The sequence below is a fragment of the Thunnus thynnus genome, chromosome 14, assembly GCF_963924715.1.
Source record: "Thunnus thynnus chromosome 14, fThuThy2.1, whole genome shotgun sequence".
Lineage (NCBI taxonomy): Eukaryota > Metazoa > Chordata > Actinopteri > Scombriformes > Scombridae > Thunnus > Thunnus thynnus.
The window spans coordinates 17,075,577-17,100,502 of record NC_089530.1 but is presented as its reverse complement, the minus strand read 5'-3'; the positions used below and the strand labels follow the sequence as shown (position 1 = coordinate 17,100,502).

Genomic DNA, 24,926 nt, shown 5'->3' with positions numbered 1-24,926 from the left:
TCTGCATTTCCTTGTTCTATTTAGCAATCCCTCTTGTCCTTTAAGGTTTTATCAGTATTCTGGAGATAGAGCATCACATTATGCAGCGCCAACTACCCTGGCATTATCTCTGCTTGTGACAGATCGGCCTGCCATTGTGCCTGCCACAGTGCAGTGTGCATTAACATTAAACAGCTTGGCTGGCCGTCTGCCTGTCTCTGCGTCCTCCAGGAATACAAGGAGACTCGGCAGCCATGAAGGCAACTTGGAAAGCACCTGTCACTGCCAACAGCACACACCACACGAAGCCCGTGAAATCCACCACCTGAACCCCTACTTCAGCTACTAACAGCACTTCAAAGAAAAGAAGGAAACTATGAAATTCAATAAAAACTGAGGTACTCACATAATTTGATGCCAGGTCTGGATGGAGATAGTCAATGCCTGAAATGTGATTTTAACATTAATGTGAGATATAATGAATCATGAGAGGCAGAGTATATAGCATTCAATTGTCTTTTACACCACAGTTTTGTTATTTCATTTAGTGTTTAGTCACATAATGATTACAAAACATAATGATCAATTATCAGTGATTTGCTGTTTTTATTTGGTTATCTGACAAAATTGAACCACATCATCTTTAGCTCTGAAAAATTGCAATAGGTGTCACTATTTTTTGACATTCTGTAGACTAAAAGATTAATTGATTAATCAAAAAATTGTACCTATGCATTATTAGGATTATTTTACTAAATTACTTTATACATATACATATTTCTAGTTAGATGTGTGCATTTTTATCTACACCCTTTTTATTTACACGCCTTATTCTGACACTATACTGCCAACAACTTTCCTGCTGTCACTGGTTGCTGTTTTGCGCATTAACACAACCTGCAGCAAGTGTATCTGTTTTTTAAATATTAGCAAAAGACAGGAGGCAAAACCCTTGCATTCACAACTGTCAACACAGCTTTTGACATTTTACTTGTGATGCAGTACTGATAATTCTTCATAATAAATCTTGACCAAGCATGCAGTAAAAATAAGTTTTTTTTAATTCTATAATTTGATGATTTTTATGTTTCCAAAATTCTGCTACACCTAAAAAATCCTCAATTTTTTTCCAAATTCCCATTGAATAATCTCAGAAACGCACAGTCACAAAAATACTTAAGTCATGAAAACTTCTGACATTTTGGACAGTTTTAATTGCACAGTGACATGTAGACTGTACAGAGTTTGGTCTTATAATGCATCACAGTTAAGTGTAGTGAGTCACCTTAATCGCAGAATGACAATTCACACATATTGTTAATTAAACTGAGGTGAGTTAAGTAATTAATTGAATCAGCATGATGAATATATGCTGGTATAATTGAGTGTTTTCATACAGCGCTCAAGGGTACATAACTAAGGTACTTCATACTCACCATCATCCATGATTGCAATGGTGACTCCTTTGCCCGTGTAGCCCAGTTGCCAAGCTTCAGCCACATTAAGATCCAGCCCAGGGGTCCCGTCTGCCTGGCCTGTGTTTATCTAATCACTCAGACAATATGGAGAACATCCATGACTCATGGCACCCAGGCGGGCCAACATTAGAAAACTAGTCAACATGGAGGATGTGAGTGTGTGGGAAAGGGAAGCTATGGATAAGGACTGCTTGGGGGTGGGAGAGTGAAAGTGAGAAGAAGGGGAAGTAAATGTCAGTAATATGGCACATTGCTAAATCTTTACTGCATTCATCTGACATTCCAGATGAATGACGGCAAGCGTGTCATGGTGTAAAAGTCACGCTTGCCAGTTAGGGTAAACGAGAGGGGTGGAAACTAGGCGGAATGAATGCAATGACGAGATGGCACGGACAGTATTGGCCAGACTAATTAAAGAATGAATAACAACGTTGATTCAGAAAATAGTGGGGAATATACCTGGCCTCTGAGTAATTAAGATGGAAGAATGTGCGTTGGTCCTAAAGGTCAGGCAGAATGCAGACGGCTGCTTGGCTGATTACTCACCAGATACCACTGTTTGGTGAATAGAGGGTCACTCATGTTGACTTCAATATCATTGATATTTCTGTAGCCCCGCTTCTGACGACTAAAACCCTCCTGCTCATAGACATTCTTCACCTGCGGAAGAAAGCAACATAAATACCAGGTCACTGTCAACTTATAGTCAGCAATGACATCACAAAACATATCATCAAAGGATCATACGCAATACTGCCTGTGCTGGAACATGTAAGTACAAATAGAAATAGGATTTCTTATGATGGGCGAGGCATGTGCTTCTCTGTGCACAGGAAATCAGCAAAGCCAGCTGTGCTTTGCTGTACTGTACCATGAAGGCAGAACATCATGTAAATCAATGGGGCTATTCTCTTCTTCCTAATCAGGGGGGTTGCAGCTGGAGCCAAGGCTTCCAAACTCACCTGCCACATGAGAGATTGAGCTTTCTTTTTTTTTTTTCTCCACTCTCAGTACATTTTCAACAAAAAGCCACTGTAATTACACTCGCAAATACGCTTGTGTTTCTTTGAATCATCAAAGTCAGTTAGGCGGATGAACAGCTGTGTTTTGGATTAAAAATGCTTGCTGAAAGCTGCCATAATACCATTATCAACAACTAGAAGATAACATAGGACAGAGCACATGAATGATGGGAATTAATGTCTTAGATGAAATGTAGGTGTTTGATTAGCTGGTGGCTCTCATCAAAATGATTGGACGTCTTTTTACAATACAACAATGTTGTATTTACATTTCTGTTGCGCTATCATACTTCATATGTCAGAACGTCCATTTAGAAATCATGTCACAGAACAAACAATACACTCACAGCATTTCACTGCCCTCATTTCTGTCAGTTGTTGTGGGGGACAGCCGCAATCGACAGCATCAACTAAGCCATTTTGATTTGAAATTGTACCCTATTTCCTGCAAGGTGAGGGGTGTTTTACTAAATCTAAAACAAGCACCTTCACACAGTTGGAAAAACTGGAGAGGTATAGGAAAAGTAAAGGAGGGATGATTTATTCAATCTGTTATACATTGGCGTTAGCTAAACTAAGCCTAAAATGAAGCACTCAATCCGAAATTTATTACCAACGAGCTGCTTGTCTCAAGGACACTGATTTCATTTGAAGGTTCTTTTCTGTCTCTTGCTGGCGCTTTTTGTGAGTTTGTGTGTTTGTGTGGAAAGACTAGAAAATGATTACATAAAACTGTCAATCCATACCTTACATGCTTCATTTACAAATCTTTCTTTAATTCTATTTTTATACCCAAATTGCTGACTCTAATAATAATAATAATAATAAAAGAGTTTATTTAAAATTTGCAGACTTTCAAAGCTCCATTTTGAAAATGGGTTCCTGTGGCTAAATGTTCCTGTTGTGCTTACCCTTAGCAAATTCACTCTAGTATGACCGAGAGAAACAGGCATTGTCCAGTGTGTTTACCACCACAGATAAGAGACCAGAGCAGCACTTAAGATGGCCTTTTAAAATGGCCAAAGCCTATTCATCCAGATATTTCTTTTATAGCATACTCGAAGCAGTCAGGAAGCACATATGGTGTAAATCAACGCATCAGTAAATCCCTCAAAGGTACAGTATTTTCACTGTGCAGTATTTGAATACTTATCTTCTGTCGTGGAGGATTTTAAATCATGATGAAAATAATTTTAACAATGTTTTATTTTCTCTTTTTGAATTGGCCTCATCTTATGTTCGTCATCCATATACTTTCATTCCCATTTAGAGGGAAATGAGCGCTTTCTCAATTATCCCCACATTTCTCCCCCTTCTCTCCATCAATCATCAATTTATTCCATCACTTGGCAGAAGAGCTGGTATTTCCCTTGAGACAGCATGTCATACTGCCCACTCACAACATCAAACAGTGCCCATGCACCGCCATCACTCTCCGCCTTTGCCCACTGCCTGCTCACAGCTCACAACGCTTCAGTTCACTTCAAATCAAAGAGCTGGGCTGCCTTTCTCCTTGTTCCTCGTCCTCATTTCCCCTCTGGCTTTCCCAGGCTGTGTCTTTTAGGGTCAAGGGATGCTGCTCATTCACAAGGATTTATTCAGTTTTTCTATTTGCCACCTTTGTTTATTTCACTCCCACCCCCCGGTATGCTTCAAGCTCCTTTTTTTCTCATGTAAGAAATATGCAAGGAAGGAACCATGGATGGATGGGTGGATGGACAGATGGATGGATGAATTCATGGGGTGAGGGCACTGATGTGTGGATGAATACATGTCTCATTTGAAATCAACGTGGGACTGAAGATGTAAAAGGACAAGAGAGGACAAGAACTAGTAAGCATAGAGAAAGATGCAGAGAGGAGACGCAAGGACTAGATAGTGGGTGAGTCAGAAGTGGGTCAACATGCTCCACTAATAGAGTCCTACAAAGAAATGGGCTGCTGGGTCACTAAGAAATCTATCTAATACACTGTCAAGTACATTCAGTGCTGCCATTAAATTACACGTTTTAAGTGTATTAAATGAGAGGTGTAATGACTTCATTGAATTAAAAAAAATATTTAACAGACCACTAGTAGAGGCATTTTTTAATGTCTAAAATGCTGTTTATGTTTTTACACATACAAACTACTATATTTTTCTTTCATTCTGACAGAAGCGCAGGTATAAATGTGACACACCGTAACCGTACTACCTCGAAGGATGGGAGGAAGACACTTCAGAATGATAAACAGGCAACATTAAATCCGGCTAGCTGACCTCATCCATTCCAGAGATGCGCAGAAATCAATAACTGCAGTGTCGCATATGAGCATGTCAAGCATCTGATTAAAAACCCAGCATCTGGAACGTAGACCTGACCGTGTCCACGCTGTCTCACTTCCATTAGCTGTATTAGCTCGGTGGAGTGGCTCACATTTATTTTCATTAGCACCTCTCACAACTGCAATTAGAGAGGTTAGTTGATTGTCTGCAGCAGGACCTCCACTTTCACCGCCTCCCAACAGTGGACAGAGCTAAACACACAGAGCGCAGCATGTAGCCAAACTGTGCTATTTAGACAGGAGCTTCAAGACACAGCACATCATTGTGTTTTATATTATGAAGAAGGACATATTCAGGTATTCATAAAGAAATTCATATTAATACCTCTTATAACTTAAAGTTGGACTTAAAATATAATTTAGTTTGAACTGATATCCCTTTTTGGAGCATATTATTAGCATATTAGAACATAACTGTATGATATTTCCTATAACTTACAATGCAAATACAGCACCACTGCTACACCTACTGTTATAACTACTACTTTAATTACGTATCCAATGATAATGCTTCACAACAAGAAAACAAGAATCTTAAAATACACAAGTGGAACATAATATGGAAACACCTTCAAAAGTATAATTAGAAAAAAAACCTATAAACTATAACCAAAAGGCAACTCATAAAAGAACGTTTTAGTAAGTGATTTTGAGCTGGATATTGAATTAGTGGCATTCCACGGGGTTTTGAGTTACCCTGATGGCAGAAAGGCTGTTTTTTTCCTTCAGACTAGACACAAGGAAATTCAGAAAGCACCAAGGATCTCAGGCTGTGTTGCAGTTTATGATAGCATGATGTCTACAGTTTACTTGAATAGGGACTTTAGACCATGCCATAATTTAAACATATATCTATCTCAGCAGACACTGCCAACAAACAGCTTCCTAGTGCATATCAACCACAACTCATTAAAATCTACATAGGATTATTCAGCTTTTAGATTTTTTTTCCTCAATGAAGCCCCAAATATTTGATTTTAATTGTTCAGTTGGTGGATGAAAACAGTCTTTTTTCATCTCTGTAAGGATTAGTGGAATGATTTCCTGTTGATAACTGCTGGTGCCACTGATGTCAGTTACTGTTCGACATGACAGTTGCTGTAATGAATGCTAAATTAATTGCTGATTGTGATCTTTGTACATCAGAACATGTTCATAATACAGAAAGAAATGCTCACACAGTTCAAACTCTAAACTCAAAACCTAGCCTGGACACTAGCCTTGGAGAATGGACACTCCCACTAGTGGAGACCACAACACAATCAATTTCTAATCTTGCCATTGTAGCTCCATTTGCATCAAATGAAAACATGAATGTACCAGTTTCTGTAATATTTTGTCATTTTGTGATTCCTGTTTTTGTTTCTTTTATTTTTTTGTTTCATCCTCTTCAAAAAAGTCTCCTCCTTTTTTATGTACTTTTTTATTATATCATTCTTATACCATGCTCTTGATTTTTCCTCTCCCTTGCTGCTATTGAATAATATGTTTTTTCTCATGATGTTGTCTTCTCATTACTGTAAGTTCTGTATTTATCTGGTGGCTTTTGATCTCATGTGGTCTGTCCCAGGAGAGCTATTTTTACTCTATACCTTTTGTGATTTATGCAAATCACTTCTTATTCTGCAATAAATATTAAAATTTTTACAAGCTAGGTGCATCCAACCTTCTTACAGTAATGTTAAAGCACTGGTTTTACACTCTAATTTACATGTATACTAGCCTCAGAATAGCCACTGTCATGCAAAGTGAAGGGGGATGCACATGCATACAGGAAACACAGTGTGCTTTTCTCTGTGTGCAAGCGTCTCTTGCGTGTATGCTTACCCTGCGGTCTTTTTGGAGCTGCTGTCTGCTGCGGGCACTGCGTTTGCTCCGCCTCTTTGAAGTGTCCTGAGGATAGAAGTGAAAGAGCCCCTCTCCAAAGGGAAGCTGGGTAAAAAAAAAAGAAGAATTGGGAGATGGATCAGGAGCAGAAGCAGAGATAGGGACATAACACAGAGACAATGACCTGAAAGGGTGTAAACGGTGAATCAAAATACAATAGATTAAAAATGTAGGAGAACTACAGCAGGTCATCCTGCAGGTGGGAGCAAGGGCACTGATTCCCTGGCTTTCATTCCCAAGTCTATTTTAAGGCGAGCACAGTGTTGGAATCAACTATAATAAATCATGAGGGCAGGAAAATGAGATGCATCATCCAGAGCTTTTTCCCCCGGCACTGCACTGATTAAAGACCCCCTTATGCTTTAGTAACAGCCAGGGTACAGGTCAATCCTCAAAATAAATGCTTTCAGATATGCCTGTCAGATCTAATGTAAAAATGAATTTCTTATGGAAGGATGAGGATTATTCCTATCTTTCACTCATGTAATTCTACCGTTGTTGCCAGAAAATAGACAGACGCTTATGCATTTGATGCGAGGCAAACAGAAATACTGCTCTTCTATTGAATGCTCTTTTAGGAATTAAGGATTTTTCAAATATTGGCTGATTGCAGATCTCTTTCTCTTACGTTCTCTCTTTTATCTGTCTTTATGCTCACATTTGTATGTGTGTCCCTCTTTGCACTGTGTCCCAGTCTAGTTAATTAAGCAACAATAGAAGATAATTCAAACAACACAGACAATGTTTAATGGTGCATATCCCATTAAGACAAATATAGCTGGCGATTACATAACCTGAGAGGCAAGGAGGCAGTAGATGGGGGGAGGGGGTGGAGGGGTGATCTAGTGCCTACAAGAAAAGGAACTAGCAATCAGAGGTAAAAAAAAAAAAAAAAGAAAAAAAATCCTCATTCAGAGCAGCGCAGACACCTCTCTGCTCACTGCTACGCCTCACTGGCTAAGGCTGCAGCCAATTTCACCCACACATTTATTTTGACATGTGACAAGGCACACACACTGTCAGGAAATTATTTCCATTGCTCTGCCATAAATGGCTCGTTACGTCTTTTGACATGTTGTGATGTGTGGTGCATTTGTCAAGCTATTTAATAAGATGTATTTGTCCCAGGTGAGTAAAACACCATAGGAAGGCCATGTTTGTCTCAGTCTGTAAAGTGAATACACTATGTGTAGATGTTGTGTGTGTGAGAGATAAAGATGTGTGTTTTTACATAATCATCAATGTTTTTATAAATTTCAATAAGAAATATTACTTTCACTCTTTGATGGAATTCATCAACTAAACATTCAAAGATGAAATCTATCAAATACCCGAGTATGAAATCACATCACAACTTCATGTTGAGAGTGAAACCCCTGCTGATGTCATGGATTGTGCTTTTTCACAGGAGTGTATTTTCCTTTACAGCACACTGAAATTGGATGTGTTTTCAGATCTATAATACATTTTGACCAGGACAGATTTGACTCCTCAAGGGCCATGGGCCAACGGGCAACCTACTAACCAGGGCCTTCATTTTAGTGGGAATGACGTCATCACATTAAGCAAAAGTCCAACGAGGTCAAATCAAAAGAAAACCTTGGGAAGCCTCTCAGTAGCCTCTCTGCTGGACTCCTTGTGATGCTAAATACAGTATGTTTGACTTGCTTAATCTGGTAGTGTGAAACGTTTCCAAACAGGCGTATTTTCTTTAGTAGTTAATCTCAATTTTATTTGTTATAATAAATCATTTTAAAATCTTTGGTTCCTTGCAGACAAAAATAGCTTAGCTTATAGTGCCAGAAATGCATAATAATTTTTTTCCGAGCATCCCTACCTTTCGGGCACTCTGGAACCCATGTTGTGTTGCAAGTTGGTGCGCCTCATCCTGTGCGTCCTCATGCAACTGAACCAGAAGATGGTCCGTTAAGACACTTTCTGCAGCCTGCGTCGCAAGCAGCAGCGCGTTCAGCAGCACTATAAATCCCATGGCTGTCCCATGTCGGGGAGATCCGCGCATCGTGTCTGGCTTGTGTCAATCCGCCTGTCTGCCTGCCCGTCGGAGTGAAATCAGAGTGCGGGATGCTCCTCGCTAGAGATGGGAGGAGGAGGAAGAGGAGGAGGAGGAGGAAGAGGACGAGGAGAAGGAAAGGGGGGTCGAATCAAAGCTTTTGCGGACGCATCTCCTCGTCGTCAGCTGATGAGACCACTGGAAGTTGTATTTCACCGAGCTGTAGCCGCTGCTGCTGTGGTTCGAATGGGGAGGTTGTGTGTTGTGGACCAAACCTGCATCCTCAGCTTTCTATCTCGCCTCCTCCTCCTCCTCCTCTCATCTGTAATTCATTTACCTTCCAAGCTCGGGTAGTTTCTGCGCGTGACGTTGTACCAATGGGCTCCGGCGGGTGTGCCCCGTTGTTTCCTCCCCACGGATGAGCAGGGGACACTTTTCAGCACCTTGGAGAGTTCCCCCCATAACCCTCAGAGTTGATAGGATTTTTATTGATTAGTATCTGATGCTAGCCTCATCACATTGAAAAACACTAAAGCAAGGACTATAAATAGATCATTGTGACCTTTTTGTAGGAATATCTCTTTAATATTTCTATAGGATTCCTGTAGGTCGTCTATATTTATATAGCACTATTCTACAATATACCACCCAGCCCATTGCTCTCGTTTTAAAGGTTTGACATACCTCTAGTATGACCAGCCTGATCCTCTTTGTGTAGTGGAATCTAAGAACAGTCCCTTTAAACTATAATTGGTCATTTAGATGTGCACAGCTGGTTGTTAGGAAGGAACCCTGCAAAATGACTGCTAATTAAAAAGACCTGCTTCCCTGCTTCTATACGGCACATGAATGGGATTTGCCACTGCTGTCGACTGATGTAACAGTGAGGTGCATATGTGAGAAAGTAGAGAGCAAGAGGAAGAAATTGGTTCCTGTGAGTGTGATACCACTGATTTCCCTCATACAGACAATGTTCAGAGAAAAGGACTCGGTGTGCTTGCTGCTGCACAGCTGGCAATTATTAGAACTGTGGTCCTTTCAGTGCAGCCATAAGGACTTGATAGTGGTCACCTGATGCGTCAGGTCATTGCCGTGACTTAAATAAAGATGCGCCCTGCTTGAGCTCTTTCCATTCAGTAGCCCATTTCAGAATCAGCAGGCTCTCCAATTAACAGAATTCTGTATGTGGTCTTGCACATGAGGTGACTGAGTGCAGCATGGTTTTTCTCAGTTTTCCTGATCTTGAATAACATAGCTGTAAGATCTGCTGTCATTGCTCATAAACTCTTATTAACTATAAAGTGCTTATATGTTTTAGGTATCTGACTATCTCAACATTATGGGCTAAAACCATGAACAACAAAGACAAGATTTAGAAAGACAGTCATCTCACTAATACCCATATCTGATTATTAGAAGTGTTCACTATTCATGAATGATAAATCGTAGACCATAATACTAAAACCAGTTCAAACTGTGAATTCACTGACGAGAAATGATTAGTTTTTGTGCTCTGCAGTCTTTGTGGATAATTATTTCACTTATTCTGTAAAAAGTGAGATAAAATGTGCATGGAGGGAATAAGAAGTGATCATCTCTGTTAAATCAGTATGCGTCCTGCTTAAAAGATACTAATCTGTCACCATAATTGCAGTTGTCACGTGCAATGTTCATTATTACATAATGTTATTTGAAAGGCGGTATGGGAGCAACAGAACACGTGGATCAGAAGTCGGGGAGAAATAATGAAGGTGGATTTTCTATAAGTGGATCCGCTTTACTAATCACTGTTTCCATGCTCCCTGCAGACCTCCTCCCACACTCCTGCCATGCTGCAGCCCAGAGATTATTTATTTAGCTTGGGCAAACCAGAATCCTTCCCTTCTCTATCAGTTCAACGGTCTTCACTGCTGGGCCCTCAGGACTGATCCTCACTCCTGTTTTGACTGCTTATTCATAGGTATTAGATCCTCTTCATCATCAGTGTGTCTGAAAGATCTGTGAGGGGAAACTACAGCATCTTCTGCTTGTATTGACAGTGAGGGCATTTTCTGACAAATCACTAATAGTTTATGTTGTAAGAGGAGTGGGTGTCTGTGTGCCTTTAAAGCTGCTTCATCTCCCACTCAAAGATGATCGTGCCTCTACTCTGGGCAGGTAATTTTTACAGAAGGGAACGCATTCAATTTGACATGGTGAAAATCATGTCATTCAAGTGTGCAGCATACAATCAAGTTGCTTATACTCTTATTATTATACTTACACAAGTATAAGACAGTAAGCTGGGGTCTCTAACCCTAATGTTCTGTTTAGAGTCCTGAGGACTTAACATTACAAATATTTAAAAAAATCATGAGAATAGCTTCTAAATATAATGTTGAAGTGACTTTTTCAGAAGTGTTTGGGCTCCTAAGCTGTAAACAAAGATGAATGGATTTTCATCTGTTCTTTATCTGTAATTAGTGTTGACAGTGTTTGTCATGCAGAATAACCCTTCTTAAATCCCACATATTTGTATTGCTGTTGCTGAGTTTTAATTTAATAAATTAATTTTTAACAGTTCTCTGAGTCTAATTCACACAAAACATAAGTAATGTAACTATGTAGGATAACATATTGATATGGATATATATATACAAACAGTAGTAGGGTCTGTGGGACCCCAAACAAAGTGTCAACACTAATGTCAATAATACAGAAGGGTTAAATTTGTAATTTTTTCTTTAAGATTTTTTAATGTTTCGCTGATCTTCTTGACTTGGTTTACATTTCACATAAATATATCTAGGACAAGACATAATACTAGCCAAACCAAATATAGAGTAGTACTACTGATGTGTTTATTAGGTGAACATATTACTTGATCAACATCTCTCCAGTGATATGTAGTGTAAGTGTAATTGTTGTGGCTGTTGTTCAAATGACACATAATGATTAAAGCTTTTAATCAGCTGACTCTGGACTGATGCACAAGAGGCAAACACAGCCATTAATGTACGTAAAGAGCAAGAGGGATAGCAGAATTGATACTACAGTAATCTTCATGCATTTATCTTCAGTAGACTCGACTACTGTAACCGTGTCTCTACAGGTCTCCCTAAAAAATCGATCAGACAGCTGCAGCTGATTCAGAACGCTGCTGCTCGAGTTCTCACAAAGACTAAAAAAGCGGATCATATCACTCCTGTTCTCAGATCTTTACACTGGCTTCTTGTCTATCAGAATTGACTTCAAAATACTGCTGTTGGTTTATGAAGCACTGAATAGTTTAGGGCCAAAATACATTTTTGATCTGCTGCTATGTTATGGACCATCCAGACCTCTCAGGTCATCTGGGACAGGTCTGCTTTCTGTTCCCAGAGTCAAAACTAAACGTGGAGAGGCAGCGTTCAGTTTTTATGCACCACATATCTGGAACAAACTGCCAGAAAACTGCAGGTCTGCTGCAACTCTCAGTTCTTTTAAATCAAGGCTGAAGATTTTTCTGTTTGTGGCTGTCTTTGGTTAAATAAAATAATTATTCATTTCTTACACTGCACTTTTATGCTTGTATCTTATACTTGCCTAATCCAATTTAGCTTATTTTTGTTTTCCATTCTCTTAGCTCTTCAATGACTGTTTTTGATTGTATTTAAATGTCCTTTTATGGTGTGTTTCTTTTGCACTTTGTATCAATGCTTTTAATGTTTTATGTAAAGCACTTGAATTGCCTTGTTGCTGAAATGTGCTATATAAATAAACTTGCCTTGCCTTCATGCTTTGCACTGTTTATTTCAGAAAAAAGTTGATTCACTGAATCCATTATTCAAACATGAATAAAGACTGAAGCTGGAAGGTTAATTCTTGATCTTGGAAACAGAAAAAATAATTCTCACCTGTGTCAAAAACTGTCAATGATATCTCATGACCTTTGTAGAGAATTACAGCTAGTAACGTTTCTGAAGAAACATAATTTAGGTCATGCTTAAAAAAAACATTCATTTGAATCATACTTTTTAGAAATTCCCTAAGCTGTAGCTTCTTATCCATCCATTTTTATTTTATTTAATGATCAAATGTACTTAAGTCATCAGTTCTCTGCTCTCAGTTTTGCTGCATGCCTGCTGCAACACCACTCGCATGCTTGTTTGCTGCTAAGGCTGCTATAGCCGCTGCCATTCATATAGCTTTTCAAAAGCCCCACCTCTACCCCAGCATCCACTTGAAGGCTCTGAGTTTGTCTTCCCCTAGGGGGAAAGTTAGTAACATCATTCCCCGTTCCCCACTGTGCGAGATCAATGTTCTTTATGGGGAGCGATGAGGTCAGAACCTAGATGCCAAACATTAATGCTATACATATTCTACATTTAAATAATAATCTACTCTACATGGGTTGGCTGACTGAAATTGAATTGTTAAAATGTACCAATGTGTATCTGCAGTAGGGTTGGAGGAGGAGCTGAAAAACATGGATATTTAATTTTTTATACTCGCCTGAGGCTGGAGTGAATGCAGGCTGTCTGTCAGTGTTTCTGCTATGAGTTTCAGTGAGAGCAGCAGATATTAGACCGGCAGCTACAAGCTGATACTCAGCAGATATTCAACTATGCACACACCAAAACACACAGATCTCAAAACCATGACAAAGCCTCGGCAGCCTCTACCACCAACCTTTCAACCAGACTGGAATCGTTCACTTGCTCTCAGACACAAGAGCACTGATCTTTCACTCCTCTGTAGTGTGTTTTCAATGCTAAATCAAATCAATCCACAAATGTCTGACAAGTTTAAAACAAAGCACTCTTTTTTGTGCATTTGATATGCAGAGTTTCTGAATAGTTCATGATTAAAACAAGATTCTATTCTTGTGCTCTCATTTAGATGCTGAATTAACAACACAATCATTCACAGAGAGAAGAAGTTAGCGCAAACTTACTTGGGAAACCTCAAGAAAAAACCTGCAAATGGAACCGAGAGCCTGTTAAGATGTTACTGTTTCCCCCTATTAGTGTCACAGAAATTAAGAGCAGCACAGAGAGAGGGTGAGATAAAAAGACAAAAGGCTTTTCTTATCCCTCTCTGTAGTTAAGCTGTCATTTCAGAAGCAGCTCTATACTCTATTGCTCCATCAGTGCCAGCTGGTGATGTGGGACAGGATGTCTCTGAGTGAGTGAGGGATTGTGGGTACTATATCTGAATTGATTGCAGTGCGGATAGTGTCGGGAGCTAAACTTCTGATGGTTTCATTCACTCTCTCACTCCGTCTCTTCCTCTGTGGCTCTCTGCTCCACCCTCTCTATATCATAGGAAGCTACTGCCTGCCTCTGGTTCTGTGAGATAAGACGCTGGCCTTCAAAGGTAGACGGATATCAAAACCCACAGACAACACTGGTCTTCATAATGGCAAAGGGTTGACAAGTGATGACATATCATTACCACAGCGTCTCTTGCTTTAGATCATTCAATTTGGCTTTAACTGTGGTGTTGTAGACATTACATGATTCTTGGTTCAGTCATATGAAGCAGTTGTGGAAATCAGGTTTTAATCAATACCACTTCTGTGAAAAAATGGACACAAATTTATTACTCTGTGCACACAGGCTCTGATGAAAGGTCTCTGGTTTTCATATTCTGAGCATATATGTAAAAGAAGTTGGCAGAGTAAGTCACAAAGGAAGCAGGATTGAATTGCGGCTATCCTACAAGCAGATTGGACTGTAACACTGTGTTGTACAGATCTATTACTTCCATCAGCCCAGCTGGAGAAGCAGATAGCAGGAAGCATAGGGACAATGCAAGGTTATGTTGGGCTTGATGTGCTGTGAGGCATGGCAGACAGCAAGGCCAACTCAGGTGGAATCACCGACTACGATTTGTCATGGACCACACAACTCAGCACAGAGGAAGATTAAAATGAACTCATCACTCTCCTCCTACCAACCCCCCCCCCCCCCCCCCCCCCCTTTAATATCGCTCTGCCCTCTTTCTTTTTCCTTCTGGAAATCAGTATATCATTTAACATTTCCTCTCACTTCTGTCTGTTCCTCCTCAAAAGTCATGCTGCCATGTAAATGCTGTTTACATCCTGTTCTGTGGGAATCAGGTAATTCACGTTACCACAACACACAGCTTTCATGTGTGAGGTCCAGTACTACACTGCTGTGATGTTTTGATTTTTCTCTCTGCAGGGTGCTGCCTAATATGGACTGTCTAATATTGGTATTCCTGACTGTGCCTCTGCTTAGACTTGAGCCAACCTTGAGTGCAATATCAATCTTAAAGTAGGCTGCTGTACTTCATAGTCTTTTAGTCTATTCATGAAGTGAACAAGTAGAATTCATTGTTCCAACTTGACATAAACATTTTGATGTGATTAAGGCAAAAACCCACAAAACACACCAAATGTAAAAACATTATCAATGATTCAGCCAATGCTAACATATGAAATTCTTCAGCAGTCTGATACAGTAAAAATATCCAAACGTATTTAAATACATCCATTCCGTCACTACTAAACATTATTGAAACATTTGGGAAGATATCAGGATATTAGGTAAACAACAGTAAATCATCCATCATGCTACTTAATGGAAAAGAGAGGGAAAAGTCTAATCAGTATGCATGCAAGTTTAAAACATCTGACAATTTCACATACCTGGGTATAAAGATAACAACTGAAATAGAAAACATTGTCTCGATCAACTACAACCCCATTTTGGAGTGTTTAAGCTGCTAGAATGATGGACAACATTACCCATTTCCTTAATTAGCAAAATAAACCTTCTAAAACCGCAGAGGAGGAGGAGGACCCATCATGGAGGGACAAGCCCCTACACAGCATGTACCACCGACAGATAGAAGAAGTGGCTGATATCAAGAAATCCTACCAGTGGCTGGAAAAGGCTGGACTGAAGGACAGAACAGAAGCACTAATCATGGCAGCACAAAAACAGGCACTCAGTACAAGATCAATAGAGGCAGGGATCTACCACACCAGACAGGACCCCAGGTGCAGGCTGTGCAAAGATGCTCCTGAGACAGTTCAGCACATAATAGCAGGGTGTAAGATGAAGGCAGAAACAGCGTACATGGAACGCCATAACCAAGTGGCTGGCATAGTGTACAGGAACATCTGCACTGAGTATGGGTTGGATGTCCTAAGGTCACAATGGAAGACACCTCCTAAGGTGGTTGAGAATGACCAACCAAGATCCTGTGGGACTTCCAGATCCAGACTAACAAGCTGGTGATGGCTAACCAACCGGACATTGTGTTGATCGACAAACAACAGAAGAAGGCAGTGGTGATAGACAAAGCAATCCCAAGCGACAGCAACATCAAGAAGAAGGAACACGAGAAGATCGAAAAATACCAAGGCTGAAAGAGGAGCTAGAAAGGATGTGGGGAGTAAAGGCAACAGTGGTGCCAGTGGTAATTGGAGCACTGGGGGCTGTGACCCACAAACTGGGAGAGTGGCTCCAGCAGATTCCGGGTACAACATCTGAGGTCTCTGTCCAGAAGAGCGCAGTCCTAGGAACAGCTAAGATACCTGACACACACACATATATATATATATATATATATATTGGAATAACAGACCCCCAAGGGTAGCATAACCTATACAGATGCAACCTACCATTGCATCTTCATATGTACTCATCCAAGGTGAAAGCTTTGACGAAAGCATCAAATAACCCTTTTATACTGAATATAATAAAAGTGTGGTATGACATCCAAAAATATTTGAAAATTTCCCAGCCTTTATCATATTTCAGCCCGATCTGGATTTAAACCTGGAGGAGGGGGTGGGGGGTTCGATATGTGGGCAGAGAGGGGACTGATGAAAATTGGCTATCTATACAAAGAGGGCAAGTTCATGTCATTTTGGGAGATAACAAAATTTTGACCTACCAAGAAAATGGTTCTTTAAATACTTGCAATTGCACAGCTTTATCTATCAACTATATACAAGACACATGTACTGAGTGCAATGAATGTAAAGAGACATGTATCATTGTATCCGGGAACACAGGAAAATAATGGATTTTTAGAAAGAAGTAAAGTGAGAATCATACCCCTAGACAAATGAGCTCAGAAAGCATTATCCATGTGATTGCAGCTGGGTCAAATTTCTGAACCCCAGTGCTTATCAGGATTAGAAGCCAAGACCTCTTGCACCCAAAGTGAGAATCATACCTCTAGACCCACGAGCCACTGAAAACACACTATGTGGGATTTCCCCTGCATTGACTGCTGTTCAAGTCTGTGACTGACTTGAACGGAATCTTCGACATACAGGCTTTTCTTTGACTCTTTGGGCTCGTCCGAGATTTGAACCCGGGACCTCTCGCACCCAAAGCGAGAATCATACCCCTAGACCAACGAGCCATGACAAACACAAGCTATGCGATTGCAGCTGGGAGACTTTGGCCCAGTGTACCTTTTTCCCACCAACCACTGTTGGATCCGTACATCCATACATCCATTTGTCTTCACTTTCCCGGTCAAGTCGCAGCGGCATCTACTGACTGCCTTCCAAAAGTTTCAACTGGGAACTTCAACATGTAGGTGCAGCAGTTTGACTTTCACCTCCTTCTTAGTATGTAGTGGCCTCCCAACTGTTCCTAAAAGTTACAATTTGCGAAATTAAGCAGACAACCCATAAGGAGCAGTCGGATTCCCAAACCTCAGGGCTCATCCGGGATTTAAACCCAGGACCTCTCGCACCCTAACCAAGAATCATACCCCTAGACCTATGAACCCTAAAAGCCTTAACCATGCAATTGGAGCTGGGTGAAATTTATAGTGTACCTTTTTTCCCAGCAGCCGCCGTTGGATCCATCTATCTATTTGTCTCCACTTCCCAGGTCATGAGGACATGCCCAGCATACCTCCCAACTAACACCTTCAACATGTAGGTGCAGCAGATCCACTCTCAACTACTTCTTAGGATGTCCTTTTGGGCTCGTCCGGGATTTGAACCCGGGACCTCTCGCACCCAAAGCGAGAATCATACCCCTAGACCAACGAGCCATGACAAACACTACCTGTGCGATTGCAGCTGGGAGACTTTGGCCCGGTGTACCTTTTTCCCACCAACCACTGTTGGATCCATCCATCCATACATCCATTTGTCTTCACTTTCCCGGTCAAGTCGCAGCAGCATCTACTGACTGCCTTCCAAAAGTTTCAACTGGGAACTTCAACATGTAGGTGCAGCAGTTTGACTTTCACCTCCTTCTTAGTATGTAGTGGCCTCCCAACTGTTCCTAAAAGTTACAATTTGCGAAATTAAGCAGACAACCCATAAGGAGCAGTCGGATTCCCAAACCTCAGGGCTCATCCGGGATTTAAACCCAGGACCTCTCGCACCCTAACCAAGAATCATACCCCTAGACCTATGAACCCTAAAAGCCTTAACCATGCAATTGGAGCTGGGTGAAATTTATAGTGTACCTTTTTTCCCAGCAGCCGCCGTTGGATCCATCTATCTATTTGTCTCCACTTCCCAGGTCATGAGGACATGCCCAGCATACCTCCCAACTAACACCTTCAACATGTAGGTGCAGCAGATCCACTCTCAACTACTTCTTAGGATGTCCTTTTGGGCTCGTCCGGGATTTGAACCCGGGACCTCTCGCACCCAAAGCGAGAATCATACCCCTAGACCAACGAGCCATGACAAACACGACCTGTGCGATTGCAGCTGGGAGACTTTGGCCCGGTGTACCTTTTTCCCACCAACCACTGTTGGATCCATCCATCCATACATCCATTTGTCTTCACTTTCCCGGTCAAGTCGCAGCGGCATCTACTGACTGCCTTCCAAAAGTTTCAACTGGGAACTTCAACATGTAGGTGCAGCAGTTTGACTTTCACCTCCTTCTTAGTATGTAGTGGCCTCCCAACTGTTCCTAAAAGTTACAATTTGCGAAATTAAGCAGAAAACCACAAGGAGCAGTCGGATTCCCAAACCTCAGGGCTCATCCGGGATTTAAACCCAGGACCTCTCGCACCCTAACCAAGAATCATACCCCTAGACCTATGAACCCTAAAAGCCTTAAACCTGCGATTGGAGCTGGGTGAAATTTACAGTGTACCTTTTTTCCCCAGCAGCTGCCGTTGGATCCATCTATCTATTTGTCTCCACTTCTCAGGTCATGAGGACATGCCCAGCATACCTGCCAACTAACACCTTCAACATGTAGGTGCAGCAGTTCCACTCTCAACTCCTTCTTAGGATGTCCTTTTGGGCTCGTCCGGGATTTGAACCCAGGACCTCTCACACCTAAAGCTAGAATCATACCCCTAGACCAACAAGCCATGACAAACATGACCTATGCGATTGCAGCTGGGAGACTTTGGCCCGGTGTACCTTTTTCCCACCAACCACTGTTGGATCCATCCATCCGTACATCCATTTGTCTTCACTTTCCCGGTCAAGTCGCAGCGGCATCTGCTGACTGCCTTCCAAAAGTTTCAACTGGGAACTTCAACATGTAGGTGCAGCAGTTTGACTTTCACCTCCTTCTTAGTATTTAGTGGCCTCCCTACTGTTCCTAAAAGTTACAATTTGCAAAATTAAGCAGACAACCCACAAGGAGCAGTCGGATTCCCAAACCTCAGGGCTCGTCCGGGATTTGAACCCGGGACCTCTTGCACCCTAAGCAAGAATCATACCCCTAGACCAACGAGCCATGAAAAGCCTTAACCATGCGATTGGAGCTGGGTGAAATACACAGTGTACCTTTTTTTTTTACCAGCAGCCACCATTGGATCCATCCATTTGTCTCCGCTTCCCAGGTCAGGTTGCAGTGGTTTCATGCTCAAAAATGCGTCCTCCTCCTCCTGTTCTTAGGGGATGACAAGGCATTTTAAGGACAGAGTGAATATGCAGCACTTTCAGTATGCTCCTGGCGTCTACTGAAGTCTCCTCCCAAGGGGACGTGCCCAGCATACCTCCCAACTGACTCAACTGTTACCTTCAACATGTAGGTGCAGCAACTCCTTCTTAGGATGTCCTAGCTTCCCAACATTTCCCAACATTTCCAAACTTGGAAAACTAGCCAGTTAACCCACATTCCTCCCTTTTGGGCTCGTCCGGGATTTGAACCCGGGACCTCTCACACCCGAAGCGAGAATCATACCCCTAGACCAACGAGCCCCTAAGCACACTCCGTCTGGGATTTCCCCTGCATTGACTGCTGTTCAGGCCTGTGACTGACTTGAAAGGAATCTTCGACATGCAAGCTTTTCTTTGACTCTTTCCATGCCTTCACTGTTGAATTCAGCTTTGTGATAATTGTCTGGAAATCAGAAAAAATGTGGCAGCCTTTATGTAGGCTTCATTCAGCCCCTTCTTCTTACTTTGTCCAAGTGCAGTGATTGATCTTTGTTGGTCAATAGCACACACTGCACAAAAGGTTCCGCGGAGACTCGATCTTGGACCACAGGATTCAGAAACCTCTTCACACACTCACAGTGTTCACATCCCTTTGACAATGAATGACCAGTATTAAAACTGGTTAAACAGTGAATGACCCATCCTACAGAGGTTGCCAAGTTTGTAAACCTAAATTTGGGTGATTTTGAATGCATCAAATCTCATCAGCATAACAGTTAAACCACTGGTTTTACAAAGACAATGAACCCATGGCACTGTGCAGATATTTGTCAGCGCACACACAACAAATGCACCAAATGATTCAAAATCTACAGCAACTCGCATTGGACGTGGGCTCATCTGGGATTTGAACTCTCGCATCTAACTTGAGAATCACACCCCTAGACCAGCCAAAGAAAACTTGAACCATGTGAGTGCAGCTGGGTGAAATTTACATTGTGTACTATTTCTCAGCAACCACTGTTGGATCCATCCATCCATCTCTCTTCACTTACCAGGTCAGGTTGCAGCGATTGCATGCTCAGCAAAAAAGCCTACATGGTCTCTTCCCCTGCATCAGCCTCAGGCGCTTCTTAGGGGTCACTTTCGAGAACAGAGTGAAGCGAATATGCTGAGCAGCAGAGTATGCAGCACTGTCACTCCAAACCTGGTAAACTAGCCAGATAAACTACAGATAACCCTTTTGGGCTCGTCCGGGATTTGAACCCGGGACCTCTCGCACCCAAAGCGAGAATCATACCCCTAGACCAACAAGCCATGACAAACCTGACCTATGCGATTGCAGCTGGGAGACTTTGGCCCAGTGTACTTTTTTCCCACCAACCACTGTTGGATCCATCCATCCATACATCCATTTGTCTTCACTTTCCCGGTCAAGTCGCAGCGGCATCTGCTGACTGCCTTCCAAAAGTTTCAACTGGGAACTTCAACATGTAGGTGCAGCAGTTTGACTTTCACCTCCTTAGTATGTCGTGGCCTCCCAACTGTTCCTAAAAGTTACAATTTGCAAAATTAAGCAGACAACCCACAAGGAGCAGTCAGATTCCCAAACCTCAGGGCTTGTCCGGGATTTGAACCCGGGACTTCCTGCACCCTAAGCAAGAATCATACCCCTAGACCAACGAGCCGTGAAAAGCCTTAACCATGCGATTGGAGCTGGGTGAAATTTACACAGTATACCTTTTTTCCCAGCAACCGCCATTGGATCCATCTATCCGTCTATTTGTCTTCACCCCCCAGGTCAGGTTGCAGCAGTTGCATGCTCAGCAAAAATGCCTAGATGCTCTCTTCCCCTGCCTCCTCTTCCTGCTCTTCGTAGGGGATGGCGAGGCATTTCAAGGACAGAGTGGATATGCAGCACTTTTAAGTATGATCCTGGTGTCTACCGAAGTCTCCTTCCCAAGAGGACGTGCCCAGCATACCTCCCAACTGACTCAACTGTTACCTTCAACATGTAGGTGCAGCAGTTCCACTCTCAACTCTTTTTTGGAATTATTATTAAGAAATGGTCCAATGGATGGATCCATACATCCATTTGTCTTCACTTTCCCGGTCAAGTCATAGCGGCATCTACTGAAGTCTCCTCCAGTATTTATGGACACAGTATACCACCGAAATGTTTCATGTGGGACCTTCACCATGTAGGTGCAGCAGTTTGATTCTCTCCTCCTTCTTAGTATGTTGTGGCTCCCAGCTGTTCCTCAAAGCTTCACACTCGCAAAATTAAACAGACAATCCACAAGAAGCAGTCAGATTCCTGTCCTCTAGGGTCGTCTTTAGCTCAGATTTACATTTTGAACTGGTACCTCTCAAAATTAAATATACACTTACAGGCATGTATGGGTTGCAAGCCAAACGACTCATTGCTCTTATATGGAAGAAAACAAATAGACCAAGCATTAAAGAATAGATCAACAAAATGGCATCATGTATGGCATTAGTGAAAATAACGACAGACAAAATGTGTTTGAGCACATCTAGAATCCTCTCATTACATTCCTTAGAAATGCAAGCATTAGAGATACCCTAACAGAGGGCAATTATCTTATGGTTTCTTAAAAATAGACGAGTATCACCTTTGAGACAAGAATGGCATTGAAAGTTCTAATTTATAGAAAATAATAATTTTTATGTATTTTTTATTTTTGCTTGTGTATTTGTTTTGGTACTGCTCTGTTGCTGCGGTTTTTTGTTTTTCTGTGTGTGGGTTGATGTCACCTATTCGTCTTTTGTTAGTAATATGTTATTGCTAGTGTAATGTTTTGTCTTTGTGTTATTGGGAAGGGTCTGGAGAAGTGGGGTGGGAGGTGGAGCAACATTTTTTGTACTTTTCTTTTGTACTTATAAAGGAAAACTAATAAACATTGTTCACAAAAAAATATCCAAACTAATAGGCTTATAGTCATATGTCATTGATCTTTTTGGCCTCTTGGGTACTGTGAAATATTTGTGTTCCCCACGTCATTTTCTGGTCATTTTCTATCCTGGGAGCAGTGGGTCATGACCTGTCTATTTCAGAGTGGTTCATCTCTCTGTCTGCTGCGGTTGGCTGGAGTAAGCAGCTGTCTTGACAAGGCAAGACATGGTAACCTATGGTAACCAAGGTCAGATGGAGATATGCTTTGCTTTGTGCAGACAGTCAGATTGGTCTCCTCTTAGAACGGATAGCAAGTAACTTGTGTACAGACTACATGACTTCAGTTAACTTTAATCAGCACTGTGTCTTGTTTATAGTTCAATAAGCAATAGAGGCATAGATGTGTGAAGAATAACCTTATTTGGAAGTAGTAAGTTGCACAGTGTTTCATTTGTACTGTAACTCTGTTCTCCTCGATCAAGCTTCAGTAAGTGCTCTCACATAAAACATCCTGGTCTCCTGCCAAGTTTTAGGACAAAGCACACACAAGTGAAAGCACAAAAATTAAATGAAATTAAATGATCCAAATCCAGAAATGCAACAAATGTATATGTTTTGGTATGTGTTGCATTTCTGGATTTGTGTTTGTGCTTTTACTCTTGTATGTGCTTTGTCCTTAGGGACACCATACTTGGGTGCAGCAGAAACAAAGTGTGAACACCATGGGATTAAAACACAACGCTGACACATTATTACCCTTTAGGTTAATACGGTGAATGTTTTAGCATATGGAGCAAAATTAGTATTCATTTGTTGTCATGTTTCTGGCCCAGACTGCCCCAGACTGCACTCCCAAGAAAAACAACAGTATAGGTGGTAAATTTAGTTGCCAAAAATGACCTTTAGTTACGTTTGAATGCCAGACGCCATCTAGCAGTTGTAGTAATTATGACCCAGAGAAGTGATGCAATTCAAATGATGTGAATTAGGTGAAAAATTTCCATATTTGGTTGGGTGGATGGATGCAGGAAACTGCTGTTCGCTTCCCGCCTCCAACTGTGTTTGTCACGTTTCTAGTCGGGACAGTTTTTTAAAAAACGTAACTACGATTGTCATGGTGTTTACTGTTGCCATGGCGACAAAAGTTGCCTAACTTTAAGGAAGTAGTAACTTTAACCCACACCACGTTTCACATCATTTTAACCCAAACCATGATCTTTCCTTAACCCCGCCCAAGTGGTTTTTGTGCCTAAATCTAACCAGACCTTAACCACAGCGTTGTAACACCGTGAAACATAATTATGTTTTAACAGGAATTTGTAACGGTTTTGGAAAGCTACCAACAGAGGCAGAATATTAGAAAATGGTCCTATGGGACATTTCGGAGTGCATGGTACAGTCAACCTTTTTGTTCTGGCCAGCCGATGAATTTAAGTATATTCACTCTCGTTTTAGTTCTGTTTTTGGTCTTCACTAACTCCTACAGTAAATATCTTGCTCCTTAGTGGCACTCAAGTATGTTCACCAGCTAGTTGCTAACTTTATCTATCCACCATTTGGTGCTGGGCAGGTAGCTTACAGTGGGTTTATCAGAGCTGCCTGCTGCTGCCACAAAGGACACTATGAGAGCAGTGAGAGTGAACCAAAACAGTAGAGATGCCAAAGATCAAAATTTATCAGTAAGCCCTATGTGTTATTTATATTAACGAACAAACTACGAGCTACGTCAATAATAATAATAATTAGCAGTAAATATGATTATTATCAGGATTATTGATCTAGGGTAGTAAGGCATCAGGCATCAGTGTATTACTAGTGTTTTTTATTTGAATAATAGATTTATGGGCATCATTATATCTTTAAATCTTTTATTTTCTGAAAAGCCATGAATAAACCTAAAACCCATCATAATGTGTTGTTTTACAAGCTGTGATAAGTTTTATTCACCAACTGGAAAGATAAACTATGAAATTGTCTTCCTTTCCAGGGATGAAAAACAGTGATCTCTGCTATCTGCCCAGCTCCCTCTATAAATCCCAGTACAAATGAAACATAAACTTGCTGGGTTCATGCCAAGGTTCAGCATCAATATGAGGGGGGGCGGGGGGTTTCTCATATATTATTAATGATCTCTGGAAAAACAATCCACCATCGCAGCCTGAAGCAGTGCAGTTCTCACACAGCTTTCCTTGCAAACAGCGATGGAGGTGCAGTGTGAGCAATGGTACCACCTGCTTTGTTATTCAAAGCATATTCCGAATATAAATTTAGTTTAATTGGAAAAGAAAAACAACTGTGCGAGCATAGATTATGCATAATCACAATAATTATTTCCCTCTGTGTGTTACTTATTTTGAGGTGAGTATTCTGTGCTGCCTAATGAATGCATCACCTAGGAGGGAATAAAAGGACATGCAAATTAACAACAGAGATGAATCACATCCAATTGAGAGAGAGAGAGGATGAAAAAACCTCTGATTTGATTA

The 24,926-nt window shown here is 41.3% G+C and overlaps 1 protein-coding gene and 6 non-coding genes across 7 annotated transcripts in view; all 7 read right to left on the bottom strand.

The window, feature by feature from the left end:
* pcsk2 (proprotein convertase subtilisin/kexin type 2) overlaps positions 1 to 9,294 on the bottom strand; it is a 30,446-nt gene extending 21,152 nt beyond the window's left edge. Inside the window, exons 1-5 of the mRNA XM_067610281.1 lie at positions 8,528 to 9,294; positions 6,631 to 6,735; positions 2,004 to 2,117; positions 1,416 to 1,524; positions 386 to 423 (exon numbers count right to left, since the gene is read on the bottom strand). Coding sequence (XP_067466382.1) covers positions 386 to 423; positions 1,416 to 1,524; positions 2,004 to 2,117; positions 6,631 to 6,735; positions 8,528 to 8,710 — 549 coding nt within the window. The 5' untranslated portion in view covers positions 8,711 to 9,294. The remainder of the gene's footprint in view (positions 1 to 385; positions 424 to 1,415; positions 1,525 to 2,003; positions 2,118 to 6,630; positions 6,736 to 8,527) is intronic.
* Positions 9,295 to 16,996: 7,702 nt separating this feature from the next.
* Positions 16,997 to 17,068, bottom strand: trnap-ugg (transfer RNA proline (anticodon UGG)). The gene has a single exon. It is a non-coding gene; the product is annotated as a tRNA-Pro (tRNA).
* A 573-nt stretch (positions 17,069 to 17,641) lies between these two features.
* On the bottom strand, positions 17,642 to 17,713 carry trnap-ugg (transfer RNA proline (anticodon UGG)). Its single transcript has one exon. It is a non-coding gene; the product is annotated as a tRNA-Pro (tRNA).
* A 573-nt stretch (positions 17,714 to 18,286) lies between these two features.
* Positions 18,287 to 18,358, bottom strand: trnap-ugg (transfer RNA proline (anticodon UGG)). The gene has a single exon. It is a non-coding gene; the product is annotated as a tRNA-Pro (tRNA).
* A 947-nt stretch (positions 18,359 to 19,305) lies between these two features.
* On the bottom strand, positions 19,306 to 19,377 carry trnap-agg (transfer RNA proline (anticodon AGG)). The gene has a single exon. It is a non-coding gene; the product is annotated as a tRNA-Pro (tRNA).
* Positions 19,378 to 19,772: 395 nt separating this feature from the next.
* On the bottom strand, positions 19,773 to 19,844 carry trnap-cgg (transfer RNA proline (anticodon CGG)). The gene has a single exon. It is a non-coding gene; the product is annotated as a tRNA-Pro (tRNA).
* A 924-nt stretch (positions 19,845 to 20,768) lies between these two features.
* trnap-ugg (transfer RNA proline (anticodon UGG)) lies at positions 20,769 to 20,840 on the bottom strand. Its single transcript has one exon. It is a non-coding gene; the product is annotated as a tRNA-Pro (tRNA).
* Between the last annotated feature and the right edge of the window lie 4,086 nt (positions 20,841 to 24,926).